Source organism: Erythrolamprus reginae, chromosome 1, assembly GCF_031021105.1.
Source record: "Erythrolamprus reginae isolate rEryReg1 chromosome 1, rEryReg1.hap1, whole genome shotgun sequence".
In the NCBI taxonomy this organism is placed as follows: domain Eukaryota; kingdom Metazoa; phylum Chordata; class Lepidosauria; order Squamata; family Dipsadidae; genus Erythrolamprus; species Erythrolamprus reginae.
Genome location: NC_091950.1, coordinates 423,946,165 through 423,966,564, shown reverse-complemented (window position 1 = coordinate 423,966,564; position 20,400 = coordinate 423,946,165). Strand labels below are relative to the sequence as shown.

General features: G+C 43.4%; 1 protein-coding gene across 1 annotated transcript in view; it reads right to left on the bottom strand.

Moving 5' to 3' along the window:
• LOC139158051 (coronin-6-like) overlaps positions 1–19,958 on the bottom strand; it is a 57,550-nt gene extending 37,592 nt beyond the window's left edge. Inside the window, exons 1-2 of the mRNA XM_070735442.1 lie at positions 19,524–19,958; positions 12,274–12,492 (exon numbers count right to left, since the gene is read on the bottom strand). Coding sequence (XP_070591543.1) covers positions 12,274–12,471 — 198 coding nt within the window. The 5' untranslated portion in view covers positions 12,472–12,492; positions 19,524–19,958. The remainder of the gene's footprint in view (positions 1–12,273; positions 12,493–19,523) is intronic.
• Between the last annotated feature and the right edge of the window lie 442 nt (positions 19,959–20,400).

Here is a 20,400-nt window from a genome sequence, read left to right as displayed (position 1 = left end):
TTAAGAAATAGGGGGGGGGGGAGATCATAAAAGATACAAAAAAGCTAGTAAAACAAATTATATAAATACGGTATGTAAATATTTATGGTTTGAATAGGGACTTTGTGTTTGTATGAATTAACATGGGGAAAAGGAGTCCTCAATCTGAGTATTGCATTGGCAGTTCTGTGTTAGCAAAAACTTCAGAAGAGAAGGATTTAGGGGTTGCGATTTCTGACAGTCTCCAAATGGGTGAGCAGTGTGGTTGGGCGGTAGGAAAGGCAAGTAGGATGCTTGGCTGCATAGCTAGAGGTATCACAAGCAGGAAGAGGGAGATTGTGATCCCCTTATATAGAATGCTGGTGAGACCACATTTCGAATAATACTGTGTTCAGTTCTGGAGACCTCACCTACAAAAAGATATTGACAAAATTGAACGGGTCCAAAGACGGGCTACAAGAATGGTGGAAGGTCTTAAGCATAAAACGTATCAGAAAAGACTTCATGGACTCAATCTGTAGAGTCTGGAGGACAGAAGGAAAAGGGGGGACATGATCGAAACATTTAAATATGTTAAAGGGTTAAACAGGGTTCAGGAGGGAAGTGTTTTTAATAGGAAAGTGAACACAAGAACAAGGGGACACAATCTGAAGTTAGTTGGGGGAAAGATCAAAGGCAACATGAGAAAATATTATTTTACTGAAAGAGTAACAGATGCTTGGAACAAACTTCCAGTAGACGTGGTTGGTAAATCCACAGTAACTGAATTTAAACAGGCCTGGGATAAACATATATCCATTGTAAGATAAAATACAGGAAATAGTATAAGGGCAGACTAGATGGACCAGGAGGTCTTTTTCTGCCGTCAGTCTTCTATGTTTCTATGTTTCTAACACAAATATTACCGTAATTAATTAATACGTATATTACTACAGGAATTAATGAAATATTGGAGGTAGCAATGCAGAAATACTGAATGTTTGCTGATATTACATATTTTTGGTTTTTTGCTTTGTCCTTTTTTATTTATTTTTGTTGTTGTTTGCTTCTTTGTCTGTTTTAAAAAAAATATTTGAAAAGTAATAAAACTTTTTCATGAGAAGAAGAAAATGAGGAAAAAAAGCTGTAGCAATAATGTCAACGGGTAGGGTTGGCAAATGTGTAAATTGTTGAGTGTTTAAGACTTGATATATAACTGTAATTATGAAATATGATCTCTATACGTCTGTATAAGTTGTGTTTTGTGTTTGTTCTTTTTTATGGTACAGTGGTACCTCTACCTAAGAAGGCCTCTACTTAAGAACTTTTCTAGATAAGAACTGGATGTTCAAGATTTTTTTGCCTCTAGTTAAGAACTATTTTCTACTTAAGAACCCAAGACTGGAAAAAGTTCCAAAGAAATTTGAGAGCGGCATGAAGGCCCGGCCAGTTTCCTGCCATTCTCCCTTTACTCCTGGCCATCTTGGGCTTTTCTGGGCTGCCAGAGGACCTTTCGGTGGCGCTTAATGAGGCTTTGGCAGCCCAGAGCGAACAGAGCGTTTTCCTTTCTCTGGGTCCTTTGAGAGGGAATAAACCACTTCGCTGTGGTGACTCCCTCGTGCTGTCTCCCACACACCCGGCACGAGGTTGCCTCCTGGAGCATCTGGACATGGAAAGGCAAAAGGGGGCGCTTCGCCCCAGCCAGATCAACTTGGCTTCAGCCAAACTGAGGAGTCACCACAGTGAAGGAAAGCCGCCGGCTACAAAGTGAGCGAGTGAGAGGAGAGCCCTTCAGCATGGGAAGGAAGAGGAAGCAGGTAACAGCAGCTGCCGTCTTTCGGTCAAAGGAGCGGGAGGTTCCCCCCTCTTGCCTGCCTGGGTTTCTCTCTCTGGCGCAGTGTATGGGAGGCAGCCTCGTGCCGGGCGTATGGGAAGCGCGTGCTCCTCCTCGCTGCCTCAGAGTCCCTCTTTTTTATTTAAGCCTTAAAGTTTCCTTCGGCAGCAACTGTCCTCCTCTTCTTCCTCCTCCTCCTCCCACCCAAATTCCGAGCTTTTATTTCTTTCCTAATGGGTTTGCACGCCTTATTTGCTTTTACATTGATTCCTACAGGAAAAAGTGCTTCTACTTACAAACTTTTCTACTTAAGAACCTGGTCACGGAACGAATTAAGTTCTTAAGAAGAGGAACCACTGTATTTGTGTATTTTTCTTAATGTAAATAATTAATAAAGATTTTTTTTAAAAAAAAAAATCTTTTCAAAAGAAATAGAAAACATGGCATGGTGCAAAAAAAAAAGACACACACCTGGATGAGCAATTGCACATACACACACACACACAAACACACACACACACACACACAGAGTTCCCATGCCAAGCGTTGTGCTTGCAGATGCCCAGTGGGTGACGGAGTTCTCCTTTGGGCAACTGACCTTGAGAGGACAACTTCACTGCTGTCTCACCTCCGCAGAAATTTGAGCCGTGGAAAAAAAACGCCCCTCCACTCAACCTCGTTTCAATTGTTCCCAAAGTGAGTCACTTATTATTCTGACTCAGAGCCGGACAACTGCTCCAGTCCATCTCTCTCGGGATGGCCGGTTCGGGACACGAAGGGCGAGGTGGGGGGGGGGAGAGAGAGAGAAGGGGGCCCTTGGAGGGCAGCTACTTAGGGAGGGAAGAAAACAGAGGACTTCGACGGGATGGGAAAAGAAAAAAATTAGCCAACTTGACAAAATTTGTCAAAACATCAAGAATTGTTGGTGGACTTGTCCGGAAGCACGTAAATTTTGGACACGAATTCAACATTGGATTCAGAAGATTTTAAGAAAGACTATTGATCTTAGACCCGAGTCTTCGGAGAGGGGCGGCATACAAATCTAATAAATTATTATTATTATTATGTCAGTACAACACAGCAAACGAGATCACTATGCTGGATTTCGTATTTCATCACCAGTCGGGCATTTCCCAAGCACCTAGGACTGCGTGATGTAGCGGCGAATTATGTTTGCCGATCCCAGTAAAGCGGCCTTTTGCAATTGACAGATGGAGATTTTGACAATTCCGATGGTTTTCAAATGTCCGCTGAGATCCTTTGGTACTGCGCCCAGCGTGCCAAGGACCACTGGGGCCACTTTCACGGGCTTATGCCAGAGTCGTTGCAGCTCGATTTTTAGATCTTCATATTTCACTAATTTCTCTAGCTGCTTCTCCTCAATTCTGCTGTCTCCTGGGATTGCGATGTCGATGATCCATACTTTCTTTTTCTCCAAAATCAGGATGTCTGGTGTGTTGTGCTTCAGAATTCGGTCAGTCGGAAGTTGGAAGTCCCACAGTAGTTTTGCTTGCTCATTTTCGACCACTTTTTCGGGCTTATGGTCCCACCAGTTCTTTGCCACTGGTAAATGGTAGTTCCGGCACAAGTTCCAGTGGATCATCTGTGCCACAGCATTATGTCTATGCTTGTAGTCAGTCTGTGCGATCTTTTTGCAGCAGCTGACACAAATATTATTATTATTATTATTATTATTATTATTATTATTATTATTATTATTATACCTTCTGGGTATCTTACCAGATAATTTTGATAAAGAAGAGACATATTTAATTATACATATAATTACAGCAGCTAGGATTGTATACGCACAATGTTGGAAATTGAATAGGATACCAACGGAAAGGGAAGTTTTGAGAGAAATTATAGATTGTACAGAGATGAGTAGATTGACTTTGAAACTTAAAGATAAACAAGACTCGGATTATTATAAAATTTAGGGGAAGTTTTATGATTGGATAGAAAATTAAGAGATACATTATGTATGTATTAGTAATTGGTTAATTTTGGAAAAATTGAAACAAGAGAGTTTTGCAAGCTAGATGGCAAAGATGAGCAATGATGGTAGCACTATATAATGATATAACACAAAATTTACTTATTGTTTAGACTTTAAACATATAGAACTTTATTTTATGATGTAGGTGATATATTATGAATAGTTTCTTTTATTAAAGACACATATATAGAGAGAGAATTTTTTATTAGCTACATGATATAAGATTAAAATTTAGATAAAAGAGATTTTGTTTATTTATTAATTATTCTTTACATTGTTGTAACCTTTTGTAGTAAGACGGTAAGGGAAAAATATTAATTTAGCATTTTAAGAATTGCTAATATTGTATAAAATTAACAGAAAAATTTACACGGGGAGAGATAAGAGCCTCCATTGAGGGAGTAATGAGGGAAAAAAAGTTTGTATATGATTGATTTTAAGCATTGTTGTTGTGTTTATAACTATATATTGTTTTACTTTATGGTGGAGAAAAAATAAAAAATCTTATACCGGAAAAAAAAGAGTTGCTAATCTAATCCTTTGTAGCTTCTGCTCTGGCAATCTCACACGACTAACCAGAGCATACAAAACTTTCGCCAGACCAATCATCAAATACAGTTCCTCTGCCTGGAACCCACAACGCATTTCGGACATAAACACTTTAGAAAATGTTCAGAGATACTTTACAAGAAGAGCCCTCCACTCCTCCACTCACAACCGAATACCTACGCAACTAGACTCACAATCCTAGATTTGGAAAGCTTAGAACTACATCACGTTAAACACGATCTAAGCACTGCCCATAAAACCATCTGCCACAACGTCCTTCCTATCAACGATGACTTCAGCTTCAGCAACAAAAACATATGAGAAAGAGACCTCGGAGTCTTGGTGGACAATCAACTAAACATGAGCCAACAATGTGCAGCAGCAGCCAAAAAAGCCAATACAACCCTAAGCTGCATCAACAGGGGAATCCACTCCAAGACCAGGGAAATCTTAATACCACTCTACTACGCCCTGGTCAGACCACACCTGGAGTACTGTGTTCAATTATGGTCACCACACTTCAAAAAAGACATTGAAACTCTGGAGAAGGTGCAGAAAAGAGCAACCAAGTTGATCAGGGGTCTAGAAACCAAGACTTACGAAGACCACTGCGGGAACTGGGCATGGATAGCCTAGAGAAAAGGAGGGCCAGAGCGGACATGATAGCAGTCTACAGGTATATGAGGGGTTGCCACAGAGAGGAGGGGATCACTTTATTCTCCAGGGCACTGGAGGGCCGGACGAGGAACAACGGCTGGAAGCTGACCAAGGAGAGATTCAACATGGAGATAAGGAAGAACTTCCTGACGGTCAGAACGATCAACCAGTTGAACAACCTACCAGCGGACGTTGTAAACTCCAATACTCTGGACATTTTAAAGAGGAAATTGGACTGCCATTTGGCTGGGATGCTATAGGGTTCCTGCTTAGGCAGGGGGTTGGACTTGATGACCCGCATGGTCCCTTCCAACTCTAACAATAAATAAGTAAATAAAAGTAAACCTCTCTAAACTCAACTGCAGGAAACACGACTTTAGTTACCGAGTAGTTGATGCCTGGAACTCACTATCAGACTCTGTAGTAGTATCATCCCCTAACCCCGAAAACTTTACCCTTAGAGTATCCACTGTTGATCTCTCCCGATTCCTAAGAGGTCATTAAGGAGCGTGCATAAGTACATATTGGTGGAAAGTACATAAGTACATACTGCGGAGAGGGGCAGCATACAAACCTAATAAATTATTATTATTATAAGTGCACCAGTGAGCCTTCTGCCCCTTGTCCTAATGTTTCTCTTTTACTAGTATCATGTATGTGAATATTATATCTTTGTATACCACCAATATGTACTTTACCAAACAAATGAATAAAATAATATAAATAAAATAAAATTCACCAGCTGAGTGGAAATACACAAATCACTGTGCCTGTTTTTTATATATATTGGAATTGTTTTATGATTTTTTTTAAAATTTAAAATTGTAATTAGATTGGTGGGAATTGGATTTGTTACTATGTCCTGTTTTTATTATTGTTGTGAGCCGCCCCGAGTTTGTGGAGAGGGGCGGCATATAAATCCAATAAATCTAATCTAATCTAATCTAATCTAATCTCACACAAATCATTAGTGGGCTGCTACCAGTGCACTAGTTATAGTTTATAGTTATAGTTTATTAGATTTGTATGCCGCCCATCTCCGAAGACTCGGGGTGGCTCACAACATAACAATGATACAATACTAGCAGACTGCGCACCAGTAGCAGCTGCCAGATTGCACAATTTGCACATAGCCGCTCTGCTAGCGGTTGTATGTGTGCCGCCATCATTTTTGTGTATTTTTTGCTTTGTGTGCATGAGCAAAAGCAAAATCTCGGGAGAGATTTGGGCATTCTTTTGCTTCTGCGCACCCATAGCGGCGGTAGTAGCAATCCGCTCCTGGCGGAAATGTTGCTTCGCCATGATGCAGACTCAAACTCAACCCAGACAAGACGGAGTGGCTGTGGGTTTTGCTTCCCAGGGACAATTCCATCTGTCCGTCCATCACCCTGCGTCCTACTCGATCCACAGGTCACATTAGAGAAACATCTTTCAGCTGTGGCGAGGGGGGCGTTTGCCCAAGTTCGCCTGGTGCACCAGTTGCGGCCCTATCTGGACCGGGACTCACTGCTCACAGTCACTCATGCCCTCATCACCTCAAGGTTTGACTACTGTAATGCTCTCTACATGGGGCTACCTCTGAAGAGTGTTCGGAAACTTCAGATCGTGCAGAATGCAGCTGCGAGAGCAGTCATGGGCTTCCCCAGGTATGCCCATGTCACACCAACACTTCGCAGCCTGCATTGGTTGCCGATCAGTTTCCGGTCACAATTCAAAGTGTTGGTTATGACCTATAAAGCCCTTCATGGCATCAGACCAGAATATCTCCTGGACCTCCTTCTGCCACACGAATCCCAGCAATCAGTTAGGTCCCACAGAGTTGGCCTTCTCCGGGTCCCGTCAACTAAACAATGTTGCTTGGCGGGACCCAGGGGAAGAGCCTTCTCTGTGGCAGCCCCGGCATGGGGGAATTGAGATTCTTTCCCCCTTAGGCCTTTACAATTTATGCATGGTATGTTTTGTATGTATGTTTGGTTTTATAATAAGGGTTTTTCATTGTTTTACTATTGGATTGTCACATGTTGTTTTATCACTGTTGTTAGCCGCCCCGAGTCCACGGAGAGGGGCGGCATACAAATCCAATAAATAAATAAATGAATGAATGAATGAATGAACGAACAAACAAACAAACAAACAAACAAACAAACTAATAAATAAATAAATAAATACATCAATCAATCAATCAATCAGTAGGATGTTGAGACTCTAGAAAGAGTGCAGAGAAGAGACACAAAGAGGATGAGGGGACTGGAGACTGAAACATATTTTATCATCAGCTCTAATTCCTGGAGCCCCACCCAACCCCAGGTGGCCTCTCTTATCTCCTGTAATATATCTTAAGTTGTTCTCTCCTATGCATAGTTCTACGCATGTGTGGGTCTGTCATACGTTCCAGAATCCAACGAAGATAAGGAAGATTGATCTCCTCCTCGGCTGTCAGCCAAGCTCCCCTCCTCCATCCCACCCACACTTCCTTCGTCATCGGATAATTCACTAGCTGACTCTGTTGGGAGCGAAACAGGCCTGTGACTTGTGGATGTTTCCCCCACATCCACCTCCACATTCCTTGGGGCAGGAGCTGGGGCAGAGCTAACCACAAGAAGGCGTGCCTGGCCACATGGGCTCTGCATGCTACTTTTGGGCACACATGCCATAGGTTCCCTATTACAGGTATAGGGTCTCCTAATTGAGCAAGGGGCTGGACTAGTAGACCTCCAAGGTCCCTTCCAACTCTGTTGCTTTATTCCGTGTTCCACTCCCTTAGGCCCGCTTTTTCTTTTTGCAGGGATCCGCTTGTGCAAATAACACTGAGATCCTCCACCTTTGTGCGTCACAAGGAACAAATCCGCATTTCAGTTGCAGCGTCTTCTCTTCTTTTCAATCTCAGAACTTTATTCTTTTGGCCAGGAATAATTACTACTACTACTACTAATAATTATGTTTACTCTTTACTCAGAACTCTTCTCTCTTTTTTTCTTTTTTCTTTCTTTTTTCCCTTTTCCCTTCTCTCTCTTTTCTTTCTTTTTCTCTTTACCGTGTATAAATACCGTTTAGGCTTATGCGATAAGAAAACTATGTAACTAAATAAGAATAAACCATAGTAAATATACATAGAAACATAGAAGATTGACGGCAGAAAAAGTCCTCCTGGTCCATCTAGTCTGCCCTTATACTATTTCCTGTATTTTATCTTAGGATGGATCTATGTCTATCGCAGGCATGTTTCAATTCAGTGACTGTGGATTACTGTACTACATAATTCTTGACAAATCTATACAGTATTTTCTTTTATGTACACTGAGAGCATATGCACCAAGACAAATTCCCTCTTTCAAATCACACTTGGCCAATAAAGAACTCTGTCTATCTATCTATTCTATTTACCAACCACAACTGCTGGAAGTTTGTTCCAAGCATCTATTACTCTTTCAGCAAAATAATATTTTCTCACGTTGCTTATGATATTTCCTCCAACCAACCTCGGATTGTGGCTCCTTGTTTTTGGGTCCACTTTCCTATTAAAAACACTTCCCTCCTGGACCTTATTGAATCCTTTCACATATTTAAATGTTTCGATCCTGTTCCCCCTTTCCCTTCTGTCCTCCAGACTAGACAGATGGAGTTCATGAAGTCTTTCCTGATTAAGTTTGATGCTTAAGACCTTCCACCATTCTTGTAGCCCGTCTTTGGACCTGTTCAATTTTGTCAATATCTTTTTGTAGGTGAGGTCTCCAGAACTGAACACAGTATTCCAAATGGGGTCTCACCAGCGCTCTACACAGCGGGATCACTGTCTCCCTCTTCCTGCTTGTGATACCTCTAGCTATGCAGCCAAGCATCTACTCGCTTTCCCTACCGTCTGACCGCGCTGTTCACCATTTTGAAACTGTCAGAAATCACGACCCCTAAATCCTTCTCTTCTGAAGTTTTTGAGATATCACTTCTCCTTGCTGTTACTCCATTTCCTTATCAGTTGCAAACCGATTTCTCATTCCTGACTGGAGTCTGTTACAAGGGTGTGCATGCACACTCAAACCAAACACATTGGTTGCCGATCAGTTTCCGGTCAAAATTCAAAGTGTTGGTTATGACCTATAAAGCCCTTCATGGCACCGGGCCAGACTACCTCAGGGACCGCCTTCTGCTGCACGAATCCCAGCGACCAGTTAGGTCCCACAGAGTGGGTCTTCTCCGGGTCCTGTCAACCAAACAATGTCGCTTGGCGGGACCCAGAGGAAGAGCCTTCTCTGTGGCGGCCCCGACCCTCTGGAACCAACTCCCCCCAGAGATTAGAATTGCCCCCACCCTCCTTGCCTTTCGTAAGCTGCTTAAAACCCACCTCTGCCGCCAGGCATGGGGGAACTAAGATACACTTTCCCCCTAGGCCTTTACAATTTTATGCATGGTATGTCTGTATGTATGATTGGTTTTATATAATAGGTTTTTAACTGTTTTTTAGCATTGGATTTTGTTGTACTGTTTTACTGCTGTTGTTAGCCGCCCCGAGTCTGCGGAGAGGGGCAGCATACAAATCCAATAAATAATAATAATAATAATAATAATAATAATAACTTTGCACAACCTTCTAAGGAAGTTGTTATTTTTGTTCTGTTTTGCGTAAGAGACAGATGGTGGACTTAGTATCACTGGCCAACATTTTGGGGGGCAGGAGGGAAAGAAATAATTGTATCCTCTCTGGTTTGGATGTTTTCCATCATGTCTCCAAATCAGCGGAGACCATTTACTCGCAGTTGCAAGTCCAGAAGACGCGGAGTGACCTGGGCCCTTAGACTTGCCAAGAATTGGACACGACTGAATGGAGTAATGTCCTCATTTATTGTTCCATTCGGTTCGTCTTCATCTCGAGAGCAAAGTTTTGACAGGGACGCAGAGAAAGGGATGAAGTATCAATTCAGGGGATGATAAATTTAAGGCTGGGAGGAGCAATGGAAAGAGTGGAGCTGGGTGCATTTACCCTTGAGGGAAAAAAATGATGGAAGAGGAGATGGAAGTACTTGGCCAACAGCTGAAGGATGTCAACAGAGGTCGAGGAGACATTTCCCCAGCTCCAGCAAGCAGGGGTCAAGATGATTAGGGGCTAAAACATATGAAGGGCGGTTGCAGGAACTGGGCATGGCTGGTTTAATGAAAAGAAGGACCAGGGGAGACAGGATAGCAGCCTTCCAGTATCTCAGGGGTTGCCACAAAGAATAGGGAGTCAAGCTACTCTCCAAAGCACCTGAGGGTAGAAAAAGAAGCAATGGGTGGAAACTAAATAAGGAGAGAAGCAACTTAGAACTAAGGAGAAAATTCTTGCCAGTGAGAACAATTAACCAGTGGAACTACTTGCCTCCAGAAGTTGTGAATGCTCCAACACTGGAAGTTTTTAAGAAGATGTTGGATAACCATCTGTCTGAAGTGGTTTAGGGTTTTCTGCCTAAGCAGGGGGTTGGACTAGAAGACCTCGAATGTTCCAACTCTGTTGTTATTGTTGTTGTTGTTGTTAATAATAATAATAATAATAATAATAATAATAATAATAATAAAATATGAACACTACAATTCCTTTGGGGCGCAGATCGGAGAGTTGAAGGGGGCACGCAAAATGTTTACTTCCTCCTGGGTGGGGCGTAACAGAGAATAATTGGGAAGCACTGATATAGGCCAAGGGAATTCTTTTAGATCTTTTAGATTATTAATTGGGTTTTTAGATTATTTAATATTGGACTTTTTTAAAGCTGTTTCTGAATTTTGTACTTTTTTATGTTGTAAGCTGCCCCGAGAGCTCAGAGAAGGGTGGCATATAAATCCTATTATTATTATTATTATTAGTAGTAGTAGTAGTAGTAGTAGTAGTAGTAGTAATATTAAGAACAACAACCATGACCATAACCATAACCGTAACCATAATAATAAATAATAAATAATCATAAAAACCATCGGAATTGACAAAATCTCCATCTGTCAATTGCAAAAGGTTGCTTTGCTGGGATCGGCAAACATAATTTGCCGCTACATCACGCAGTCCTAGGTGCTTGGGAAGTGCCCGACTGGTGATGAAATACGAAATCCAGCATAGTGATCTCGTTTCCTGTGCTGTATTGTTAAAATAATAACAAGAACAACAGCAACAATAACAACAATAATACGAAAATATATCACACAGTCCTAGACGCTTGGGAAGTGTTTGGCTTGGGATATTGTGATACAAAATCCAGCATATCAATCTCATTTGCTGTGTATTACTGTTTTTTGTGAATAATAATAATAATAATAATAATAATAATAACAACAACAACAATAATAAAATTATTATATAACTATATTACATGGGCTACCTTTGAAAAGTGTTCGGAAACTTCAGATCGTGCAGAATGCAGCCGCGAGAGCCGTCGTGGGGCTTCCAAGATTCGCCCACGTTTCTCCAACACTCCGCAGTCTGCATTGGCTGCCGATCAGTTTCCAGTCACAATTCAAAGTGTTGGTAATGACCTTTAAAGCCCTACATGGCATTGGACCAGATTACCTCCGGAACCGCCTGCTACCGCACGAATCCCAGCAACCAATAAGGTCCCACAGAGTTGGCCTTCTCCGGGTCCTGTTGACTAAACAATGTTGTTTGGCGGGCACCAGGGGAAGAGCCTTCTCTGTGGCAGCCCCGGCTCTCTGGAACCAACTCCCCCCGGAGATTAGAATTGCCCCACCCTCCCTGTTTGTCGTAAACTTTGCCGAGTTCGCGGAGAGGGGCGGCATACAAATCTAAATAATAAATAAATAAATAAATAAATAAATAAATAAATAAATAAATAAATAAATAAATAAACTACTCAAGACTCACTTATGCCATCAGGCATGGGGGAGTTAAGATATTCCTTCCCCTAGGCCATTACAAGTTATGCATGGTATGTTTGTGTGTATGTTTGGTTTTATAATAAGGGTTTTTAGTTGTTTTATTAATTGGATTGTTACATGCTGTTTTTTTATCATTGTTGTTAGCTGCCCCGAGTCTCCGTAGAGGTGCGGCATACAAATCCAATAAATAAATAAATAAATAAATAAATAGAATTATTGTTGTATTATTGTCGGAGAGGGGCGGCATACAAGTCTAATAAATTATTATTATTACTACCACTATCACTATCACTATCACTATTACTATTACTATCTTGTAAAAAGCCATGTAGGGCCTTGAATGCGAAAGTCAACAGCCTTGGGAGCCTTCAATGCTGCGCCCTCCCCACGGGGATGAACGCCCCCCAGCTCCAAGCCCACCTACCTTGTTCAAGGGCAGGACCATGAAGGCTCCGCCTCCTCCCGATTCCACAATGATGGCCAGGAACTTGGGGTTGACGGCACAAAAGGAACTGTCCCACGTCACCTTGGAGACTCGGATGTCCTCGTACATCTGGTCAGCCTTGACTGGCTGTCCGAAGACGTGCCGGAACTTGCTTTGCCGAACCACCCGGCGACTCATGGTGGCTGGTCTTCAGGGGAGCTGAGAGGATAGAGGGACCAGTAAGTGAAAATGCAGAGAAGAGCAACCAAGAAGGTTAGGGGACTGGAGGCTAAAACATATGAAGAACGAGTGCAGAAACTGGGCATGGGCAGTTTAATGAAAAGAAGGACCAGGGGAGACATGATAACAGCCTTCCAGTATCTCAGGGAGAAGAGGGAGTCAAGATATTCTCCAAAGCACCTGAGGGCAGGCCAAGAAGTAATGGGTGGAAACTAAACAAGAAGAGAATTTTCTCACATTACTTCTGATCTTTCCCCCAACTCACCTCAGATTGTGCCCCCTTGTTCACTTTCCTATTAAAAACACTTCCCTCCTGGACCTTATTTAACCCTTTAACATATTTAAATGTTTCGATCGTGTCCCCCCTTTTCCTTCTGTCCTCCAGACTATACAGATTGAGTTCATTGAGTCTTTCCTGATAGGTTTTATGCTTAAGACTTTCCACCATTCTTGTAGCCCGTCTTTGGACCCGTTCAATTTATATTGATTAGAAGGAAGGAAGATGAGAAGGAAGGAAGATGAGAAGGAAATAAGTAAGTAAAGAAGTAAAAAAGAAAGGAGGGAAGGAAGGAGGGAAGGAAGGAAGGAAGGAAGGAAAGAAGATGAGAAGGAAGGAAGATGAGAAGTAAATAAGTAAGTAAGTAAGTAAAGAAGGAAGGAAGGAAGGAAAGAAGGAAGGAAGGAAGGAAGGGCAATGAATAGAAACTAATCAAGGAGAGAAACAACTTGGAATTAAACTTCCTAATAGTAAGGACAGTTAACCAGTGGAACAGCTTGCCACCAGAAGTTGTGGATAGTCCAGTACTGGAGGCTTTCAAGAAGAAATTGGACAGCCTTTTGTCCAGAATGGTATAGGGTCTGCTGCTTGAGTAGGGGGTGGTTTAGAAGACCTCTAAGTTCCCTTCCAGCTCTATTCTGAATTAGACATTTTAAGTATTAAAAGATTTCACAGCCTGTCACTCAATTCATCAATGGTTATGCAACCTGGCAATGATTTGGGAAGAATCTAACTGCCAATAGGGCACTGCCCTGAGGTCTGAAGACCACAAGAACCCAGCAGGAATTAAAAACAACAAGAACAAGAAGAACATTGTGCGCCAACATGACCAAAGAGAGAAATCCTGGCTCTCAGAAGAGGCCTTGCAAACCTTTTTACAAACCCATCAATCAAAAGGACTTAGCGGATGCCCGATTGGCAAGGGCATCAAAGGCCAGGAGGGCTCAATGCATCCACTCGCTTGATCCTCAACCATGCACTCTCCGGAATATCCAATATCCTTGCAAAGTATGCTGCTCACTGCTGCATCATGTGACAGTGAGTTCCACAGGATTAATTTAAGCTGTGTTTATTTATTTATTTATTTATTAAATTTGTATTTTTGGTACATTATGGGGCATAACTGCTCATTCTCATTTATTTTTTATTTTTTAAATATACTGTATTATTCTAATTCTTATTCTTATTTACAAAAAAATATTTTATTATAAACATACATAAACATAAACAAAACATTATAAAAACATTGGACGATGTGTGGCAGTCGTCTTATTTTCTATAATGATATTTCTATATTACTATTATTTAATATTTCTAATACTGTACATTTCATTTTAGATCGGTATCTCTTTTTTCATATATTCAACCAATCCTGTTTTCTTTCCCTGTTTTTAAGCTAGTTGACTGTTTCATTGGTTGTCTTTATTTTATTTTTTGTTTTTCCCAACTTTCTAACCAAAGGTAAAATTTATTCCAGCTTTGATAGTAGCATCTTCAATATCCTTGCAAAGTATGCTGCTCACTGCTCCATCATGTGGCAGTGAGTTCCACGGGATTAATTTAAGCTGTGTTTGGTACATTATGGGGCACAGCTGCTCATTCTCATTTCTCTTGGTGCAGTTATGTTGTATTATTCCTAATTATTTGCTCCTGCAGAGGGAGAATCATCACAACTCCCCTACCACCAAACTCCAAGTTCAAGATATCTTAATGTCGTTTTGGCGGGGCCCAGGGGAAGAGCCTTCTCTGTGGGGGCCCCGGCCCTCTGGAATCAGCATTCAGCACCCCCTGGAGATTCACACTGCTCCCACCCTCCTTGCCTTCTGTAAAAGTTTAAAGACCTATCTGTGCCGCCAGACTTGGGGCCATTAGATCCTTGCCCCCCTTTGCTGTGTGAATGGGAATGAATGTTTTTAAATCTTATTAGTGTTTTTAAGTTTAGTTATATTAATTGGATTTTTTAGAAATGTGTACGATGTATTGTTTTTGGTATGTTGTGAGCCGCCCCAAGTCCTTGGAGAGGGGCGGCATACAAATCCAATAAATGAATGAATGAATGAATAAATAAATAAATAAACAAACAAACAAATAAGATCCTAAAAGCTGTTTTTAAAGTGGATTTTGTTGTATAAATGTTCCTTTGGGAGATGGATGGATGGATGGATGGATGGATGGATGGATAGATAGACAGACAGAGATATAGAGAGATAGAGATAGAGAGAGAGATAGAGAGAGATAATGATAGAGAGAGAGAGAGAGAGAGAGAGAGAGAGAGAGACAGAGATAATGATGATGATAGATAGATAGATAGATAGATAGAGATAAATAAATAGATAGAGATAAATATAGATTAGATAGAGATAATGATGATGATGATGATGATAGATAGATAGAGAGAGAGAAAGAGAGATAATGATAGATAGATAGATAGATAGAGAGACAGAGAGAGAAATAATGATGATAGAAAGATAGATAGATAGATAGATAGATAGATACAGATAAATAGAGATAGATAGAGATAGATTAGATAGATAGAGATAATGATGATGATGATAGATAGATTGATAGATAGATAGATAGATAGAGATAGATAGATAATGATGACAATATAGATAATTAATTAATTAATTAAAATATACGAAACAAACAAACTCCTAACCCCAGCCTAGGCCCACAAATACAGGCAGTCTTTGACTTATAACCTTATTCATTTAATGACCGAAGTTATAACAATCTGGGAAAAAGTGACTTACGACCGTTTTCCTCACTTATATGACCGTTTCGGCATCCTCATGGTTATGTGATCTGCCTTCAGATGCCTGGCAAGTGACTCACATTTATGACCCCTTTTCGACCCATTGAAAGTCAATGGAGAAGGCAGATTCATTTAATATCCATTGCAGGGATTTGATTAACAGCGCGGTGGCAAGAAAAGTCGTAAAATGGGGCCGAGAAATTTGCAGAGAAATTAGCAACATAAATTCTGGCCTTAATTGTGGTCGTAAGTTGAAGACTACCTGTAATAGGAGAAACTGGGAGTCAGAAGTGACCTAAGGGGTCATCTAGTTTGACCTGGGATTTATGGTGCCCTGCAATGCCCCGGCACAATACCCCACTTTTTAAGGAGGACGGAAACGCTAAGGCACTACCTCTAAGCTCTTACCCATAAGTCACAGCCTTCATTCCCCCAAATATGGGCTTGAATAAGGGGTTGGACTAGAAGACCTCTAAGGTCCCCTTCAACTTTGTTTTCCTGAGCCCAAAGCTTGGGCTCAGGAAACATAGAAACATAGAAGCCTGACGGCAGAAAAAGACCTCATGGTCCATCTTGTCTGCCCTTATACTGTTTCCTGTATTTTATCTTAGGATGGAGATATTTTTATCCCAGGCATGTTTAAATTCAGTTACTGTGGATTTATCCGCCACGTCTGCTGGAAGTTTGTTCCAAGGATCTACTACTCTTTCAGTGAAATAATATTTTCTCACATTGCTTTTGATCTTTCCCCCAACTAACTTCAGATTGTGTCCCCTTGTTCTTGTGTTCACTTTCCTATTAAAAACACTTCCCTCCTGGACCTTATTTAACCCTTTAATATATTTAAATGTTTCGATCATGTCCCCCCTTTTCCTTCTGTCCTCCAGACTCTACAGATTGAGTTCATTAAGTCTTTCCTGATACCTTTTATGCTTAAGACCTTCCACCATTCTTGTAGCCCGTCTTTGGACCCATTCAATTTTGTCAATATCTTTTTGTAGGTGAGGTCTCCAGAACTGAACACAGTATTCCAAATGGGGTCTCACCAGTGCTCTATATAAGGGGATCACCATTTCCCTCTTCCTGCTTGTTATACCTCTAGCTATGCAGCCAAGCATCCTACTTGCTTTTCCTACTGCCCAACCACACTGCTCACCCATTTTGAGACTGTCAGAAATCACGACCCCTAAATCCTTCTCTTCTGAAGTTTATCTATCTAGCTTGGTTTTTTGTTTTTGTTTTTATTTATTTATTTATTTTGTCCAATACACAATACATATCGAAGAGGATAGACATGAGGTATTATATACTGTATAAAGAAAAGATATAAAAGTAGAGGAGAAGATATATGAAAGGAAGAAAAGATATACTGTATGATATATGAGATAAGGAGAGACAATTGGACATTTTTAATCAAAAATTGCTGAGCAACTTTGCCTGAGAAACTTAGTGGGACCAGCCCTGAGTGTGAATCGTGCCAAATGCAAAAAATAAAATTAAATTAAAAATTCTAAAGCAAGACTTGAAACCATTTGAAGGGGAGGGGGGGCGAGCTCAATAGAACTGTTGGGTGGAGGGATGGGTTTGGGGGTCGCTGCTTTAAAATGTATGATCCCTGATAGACTGCACTGGCATGTGGTGGCTCCGTTCAGGGGGCCCCCAAAGCTCCTGTAATGCCAGTTGATGGCTCCTCTCCCCCACCCACCTTCCTTTTCAAGAAAGCCCATTGGAAACCAAACCAGGACTGCTAAAATGTTCCTTTAATCAATGTTAGTTTGTTTAGAGCAGTGTTTCCCAAGCTTGGCCACTTGAAGATATCTGGACTTCAACTCCCAGAATTCCCCAGCCAGCATTTGCTGGCTGGGGAATTCTGGGAGTTGAAGTCCAAATATCTTCAAGTAGCCAAGGTTGGGAAACACTGGTTTAGAGACACACCTTCAGGGTCAAGTCCAAATATTATAAAACATTATATCTTTGTATAAAATGTAAGATATAAAGATATTATATTATAAATAGATATCATAAAATATAAATAAATTTAACCCTTTCGAGGTTGGGGAGGGTTTACTCCAATTCCCATGGGTCAGAAGTCCAGGAGATGTTCTCCCTCCCCCCTAACCTTTATCCAACAAGGCCTCCAAAGAATTTGGGGGTCCCCCTCCAACTTTGCAAGGGGGGATTTTGAAGGGATCCCCCTCATTCCCACGGGTCAAAAGTCCGTGACAGTTTTTTCCCCCTTCCCTTTTCCGCTTCTAAAAGCCTAAAGGAGGCTGGAAGAATTTGGGGTTCACCCTCTGACTTTGCATTGGGGGGGCTTTTGCAGGGGGTCCTGAGGAGACCTCACCCCAAATTCCCACGGGCCCAAAGAGTCCGGCAGAGCTTTCTCCCTCCATTCCCCCCCACCATCTATCCAGCCAAAGGGGGAAGAATTTGGGGTCCCCCCTCTGACTCTGCATTGGAGGGGAGGGGGCTTTTGCAGTTGGTCCTGAGAAGACCCCTCCCCAAATTCCCGTGGGCTGAAAACGTCCGGCAGAGTTTTTTCCCTCCCTTCCCCCGTCCCCCTAGTACCTTCTATTCAGTGAAAGGGGGAAGAATTTGGGGGTTCCCCCTCCAACTCTGCACAGGAGGGGGCTTCTCCAAGGGGTCCCGAGGAGACATCACCCCCAATTCCTGTGGGCCCCAAAAGTCCAGCAGAGTTCCTCCCCCTCACCCCCACCCCTTCTATCCAAGGCAAAGCTCCCAAGGGGGGATGAATTGGGGGTCCCCCCTCCGACTTTGCATTGGGGGGGCGAGGAGGCAGGGCTCCCAAAGAGACCTCACCCCAAATCCCCCCCAAAAGTCCAAGCGGAATTCCTCCCTCCTTCCTTTCTGCCCCTAATACTTTCTATCCAACCAAAAGGGGAAGAATTTGGGGTCCCCCCAACTTTGCATGGGAGGGGAGGGGGCTTCTCCAGGGGGTCCCGAGGAGACCTCACCCCCAATTCCCATTGGCCCAAAAAGTCCCTCCCTCCCCCCTCCACACCTATCCAAGCCAAAGCCCCCGGGGGGAAGAATTTGGGGTTCGCCCTATGATTCTGCATTGGGGGGCGAGGCGGAAGAGGGTCCCAAGGAGACCTCACCCCCAATTCCTACGGGCCCAAAGGCTCCAGCAGAGTTCCTACCCCCCAACACCCCTTCTCCCCAAGCCAAAGCTCTCAAAGGGGGGAAGAATTGGGGGTCCGCCCTCCGACTTTTGCACGCCGGGGGTCCCGAGGAGACCTCACCCCAAAATTCCCATGCCCCCCCCAAAAAGTCCGGCGGAGTTCCTCCCTCCCTCCCTCCCTTCTTCCCCCAATACCTTCTATCCAACCAAAGAGGGAAAAATTTGGGGTCCTCCCTCAAACTCTGTACGGGAGGGGAGGGGGCTTCTCCCGGGGCTCCCTCGGAGACCCCACCCTAAATTCCCACGCCTCCCCCAAAAGAAAAAAAGTCAGGCGAAGTTTCTTCCCTTCCCCTTTCTTCAGACCCCCCCAGAAGCTGCAAGAACCAGCGTGGGACCCTTTGGCCCGCAGTTTGGGGCGGGGGGCGGGCAGGGGGTCCCCAAGGAGACCTCACCCCCAATTCCCACGGGCCCAAAGACTCCGGAAGAATTCCCTCCCTCCCCCCCTCCACATCTTCTATCCAAGCCAAAGCTCCCAAAGGGGGGAAGAATTTGGGGGTGCGCCCTCCGGCTTTTACACGCAGTGGGTCCCGAGGAGACCTCACCCCAAATTCCCACGCCCCCCCCAAAAGAAAAAAGTCCGGCGAAGTTTCTCCCCCTCCCCTTTCTTAATAAAACTCCCAGAAGCTGCAAGAACCAGCCTGGGACCCTTTGGTCCGCTAGGGGATTTTTGGGGCGGGGGGCGGGCAAGGGGATCCCAAGGGAAGCCCATTTGGGTCGGGGGGGGGCTTCATTCTCCCCCCGCCTCCCCCACGAGGGCCAAGGAAGCGCTCGCTCACCTGCTCGTCTGAAGAAGGGCGCAGTCACGCGGGGATTTCCCCCTCCGGCTATTTTTTGGAGGGGGGGGCGTTTGAGGACCACCGGAGCCGCCTTTCGTGGGGTGCTTCCCCTGCCCTGCCCGGCCCGGGGGGGGGGGCACCACTCCGGGGAACCCGGCCAAGCAACTCCGCCCCGGCTCTGCGGCGGCCGGCTATAGAAGGCGCGGCGCTGGGACCGAACTGGCTTTCCTAATATAGCCTCCTCCTGCGGCGGTGGATGGAGGGGGGGGGGGGGGCGGGGGGGAGGAGAGAATGATGGACCAGCCGGCCCGGGTTGCTCCTTCCAAGCTCCTGGCACGCGGTCTCCACTGCGGTGGCCCCCCAAACCCCGCGGCTGCCGGAGAGGAGAAGGGGATGCATGGATGTAAGCCCCTCTTCTGGTTCCCCCTCCCCTGCAAAAGCTTCGGGTTAGAATGTCCAGGGAACGTCCTGCCTGTCAACAACTACTTCAGCTTCAACCACAACAACACAAGAGCACCAATTCAAGCTTAATATTAAGCGCTCCAAACTGGACTGTAAAAATTTGACTTTAGTCCTCGGGTTGTGGAAGCGTGGAACTCCATAGTATCATCATCATCATCATCGTCATCATCATCATCATCATTATTTATTAGATTTGTATCTTGACCCTCTCTGAAGACTATCCCCTAACCCCCAACATTTGACCCTTAGACTGTCCATGGTTGACCTCTCCAGATTTCTAAGAGGTCAGTAAGGGGCGTACATAGGTGCACTAGAGTGCCTTCTGTATATCTCATATCTGTTCTCTACTATAACCTTCATTGTGTATTATTTTGTATTGGACAAAATAAATAAATAAAAATAAATAAAATAAATA